The sequence below is a fragment of the Pseudophryne corroboree genome, chromosome 7 (assembly GCF_028390025.1).
Source record: "Pseudophryne corroboree isolate aPseCor3 chromosome 7, aPseCor3.hap2, whole genome shotgun sequence".
Lineage (NCBI taxonomy): Eukaryota > Metazoa > Chordata > Amphibia > Anura > Myobatrachidae > Pseudophryne > Pseudophryne corroboree.
Genome location: NC_086450.1, coordinates 509,736,328 through 509,739,466, shown reverse-complemented (window position 1 = coordinate 509,739,466; position 3,139 = coordinate 509,736,328). Strand labels below are relative to the sequence as shown.

The 3,139-nt window shown below is 43.7% G+C and overlaps 1 protein-coding gene across 1 annotated transcript; it reads right to left on the bottom strand.

The window, feature by feature from the left end:
* Window positions 1-210: 210 nt before the first annotated feature.
* Window positions 211-2,594, bottom strand: LOC134943957 (E3 ubiquitin-protein ligase TRIM11-like). Its single transcript, XM_063932513.1, has one exon. The coding sequence runs from the start codon at window positions 2,423-2,425 to the stop codon at window positions 851-853; it is 1,575 nt and encodes a 524-aa protein (XP_063788583.1). The 5' UTR covers window positions 2,426-2,594; the 3' UTR covers window positions 211-850.
* Between the last annotated feature and the right edge of the window lie 545 nt (window positions 2,595-3,139).

Genomic DNA, 3,139 nt, shown 5'->3' with positions numbered 1-3,139 from the left:
CCATATTTTATAAAATACTAAATGTACAGATCTCTGTCATTATTCTCCAAGAACTGCTCCAAGAGCTGACACTTTAGTTTGAGTGGAGATCACCAATTTATAATGTGTAAGCCAGAGGTTCTCAAATGCAGTCCTCAAGGCGCCCAACAGTCCAGGTTTTAGATATATCCATAGCTCAGCACAAATGGTAAAATCAAATTAACTGAGGAACTAATTAAGACACCTGTGGCCAACTATGGATATACTTAAAATCTGGACCATTGGGGTGCCTTGAGGACCATGTTTGAGGACCTCTGGTGTAAGCTAAAAAGTTCTGCTCATTAGGGGGTGCAGCATCCCTCATATCCAGCAGGTGTCACTGTAACCTTCAATGTTAAATTAAGCTCTGTTCTTTGCTACTAAGAAAGCCTATTCCAAACATAGAAGATGATGATGGTTTTATGCCCCTCTCCTGAGACCATCATGAATGAGGCATCCTAGAAAGGGTGACATCACCACCAGCACTGTCTGCCTGGCATAGACCCTCCTTAGTATCAGGGAACAGACCAGCACCTGATCACTGACCTCTGGAGTCTGCGGATCAGGGGAACTCTGCACCCCAGTTATAGGGAACTTTGTATGTTATTATAACTTAGTCAATATAAAAGTTCTGGATGGAAGTTACTGTTTGATAAACACATAAATTAATTATATAACAAATGGATCTCACCTCTACAATAGTATTTGGTCTGTTCTTTATTATATGGAAAAAATATCCAAAGAAATACATTAGAAATATTCAATCATTCATTTCCCACAGTAAATTAATATATTTTATGATTTCTTGATAATAATCTCCTTGTTACAGTATTTACTTTATGACTTTGATGCAGGAATTCTTGTAGACATAGAAGGCAGCATATAGGGGCTCAGAGAAGGTGGTGGAGAAGGTGTGTAAGTGTCTGATGGGGTCACACAGCTGATAGAAGGACAGACGCCCGGCCTCATAGTCCAGGTATATCCTTACTGTCTGCACAGGAGAATCTGGAGTTATTTTTTTATGTACATTGTTATATCGTACTCCAAGGTTGTCAATAAAGCACAGGCTCCATGACTTGCCATTATAACCAATGTATGATTCATTACCACATATCTTTCTCTCTATACTGTGACCGGCCACCCCTATCAGCCATTTCTCTGCTGCACTCACATCCACTTCCCAGTAATGTCTCCCAGATGAGAAGCTACAGGAACTTAACACCTGCCGGGATACAAACCTCTCTGGTCCATCTGGTCTCTGCTGATATACATCAGTACCAGAAGCAGATCTGCGATCCCCTGATATTATTATGCATTTAGAGGCTGTCTTTGTATCCATTAATATGTCCGCTTTCTCAAGCAGTAAGAACTGTATCTTTATCTGTAGATCCTTCAGATTACCAATAAAGTGGGAAAGTCCCTTCTGTAACATCTGTGAGATTATTCCCTCATCCAGACATCCAGCAACTCTTACATCACTGGTGACATCACAGCTCCTATGACTGATGACATCACTCTCTGGTTCTTGCTTCAGGACAGTTAATGGATCAGTGATGTTACACATCACCTCAATGCTACTAATCTTCCTAGACAGCTCGTCCTTCAGTGTCTCCAGCTGTGTGATCAGATCAGAGACTGAGAGTGACATCTGCTCTTCCTGCCTGGAGATCTCACCCAGGACCTCCCTCTCCAGGGTGTCTAACTTCTCCCTGATGTCTCTAAACAGATCAGTGAATCTCTCAGTGACACCGGCGGCTTTCTCCTTCTCCTCTCTCCTGTGACCCTGCAGATGCTGCACTCTCCTCTCAGTCTCCTCTCTCTCAGACTTCAGGGTCTCAGTGATAGATCTAAGTGTCTCTTTTTTCCTCTCACAAACTACATTCAATAGCTCACCATGGTGACCCCGGTGGTCTCCGGCCTCCCAGCAAGACGTACAGATAGCAACTGAGTCCTCACAGCAGTAATACTTCACCAACTCCTTGTGTATGGAGCATTTTCTGTGCTCAAAGGAAACAGTGGGTTCAGTTAAAACATGTTCAGCAGACTTACTGTGTTTGCTCAAGTGTTTGTCACAAAATGAAGCGTCACACTGTAGACATGTTTTAGTAGCCGGCACAGGAGAGTCACAGTAAGTACAGAAGATCTGGGTCTCCTCCGGCTCTGGGTGACTACTTAGGAAACTTTCCACAATGTTACTCAGCTTCCTGTTCTTCTCCAGTACTGGGCGTTCCTGATACTCTGCCCTGCATTCCGGACAGGAATATCCCCCAGCCCCCTCCTGTGTATCCAGCACACTCACAATACAGTCCCGGCAGAAGTTGTGTCCACATCTCAGGGATACAGGGTCTGTGTAAGTGCTCAGGCAGATGGAGCAGCTCAGCTCAGCTTTCAGGTCTGCAGACGCCATTCTAGGAAGCAGGAAGAAAACTTTCTCATGCTACAGATCAGTGCAGAGGGAGGGGCTGAGCAGTAACGTCCACAGACAGAGATATGTGATGAAAGTGAAAGCACGTCTGGGAATGGCTGAGTGGGGGAAGAATAGAGCTGGGACACACTGTTTATGAGTTTTACACAGTGTATAAAATGCAGCTAACCCCATTCACATCCTAGTTCAGGTTTCTCCATATCTATGAAAGGGTTACTGTTCCAGAGATAGTATTTGCTGGGGTTCTACAGAAGAAAACGTCCCCGTGCTAGTACTGCCGCATTCCTCTCAGCTGAGAGACATTCAAAATGTTTTATTTAAATAAAGCGCTTTGTAATAAAAATATAGATTGATACATTTTCTAACATTTAAAATATGTTAATTAATATTCTGTATTTTATTTTTGAAAACATAAAACTAGAGACCCAAGCCCTGGCTGCCAATTCTACTGCGCACGATGGGTGTCATTCAGGTGCGGATGCAAAGAAGGTATCGATCAATGTTTTAGCACTGCACGTGAGTCTGAGTCGCAGTGCCCATGCGCAGCCAGTGATTCGCGAGTGCGGTTGCAGTGAAATGTTAGTCGCAAAGTGATTGACAGGAAGTCAATATTTGGGAGTAGTAACAGGGCGTGGTCTGGCGAATGCAGGCGTGTCACAGCCGTTATGACAGCATTTTCTGGGTGTATATACATTA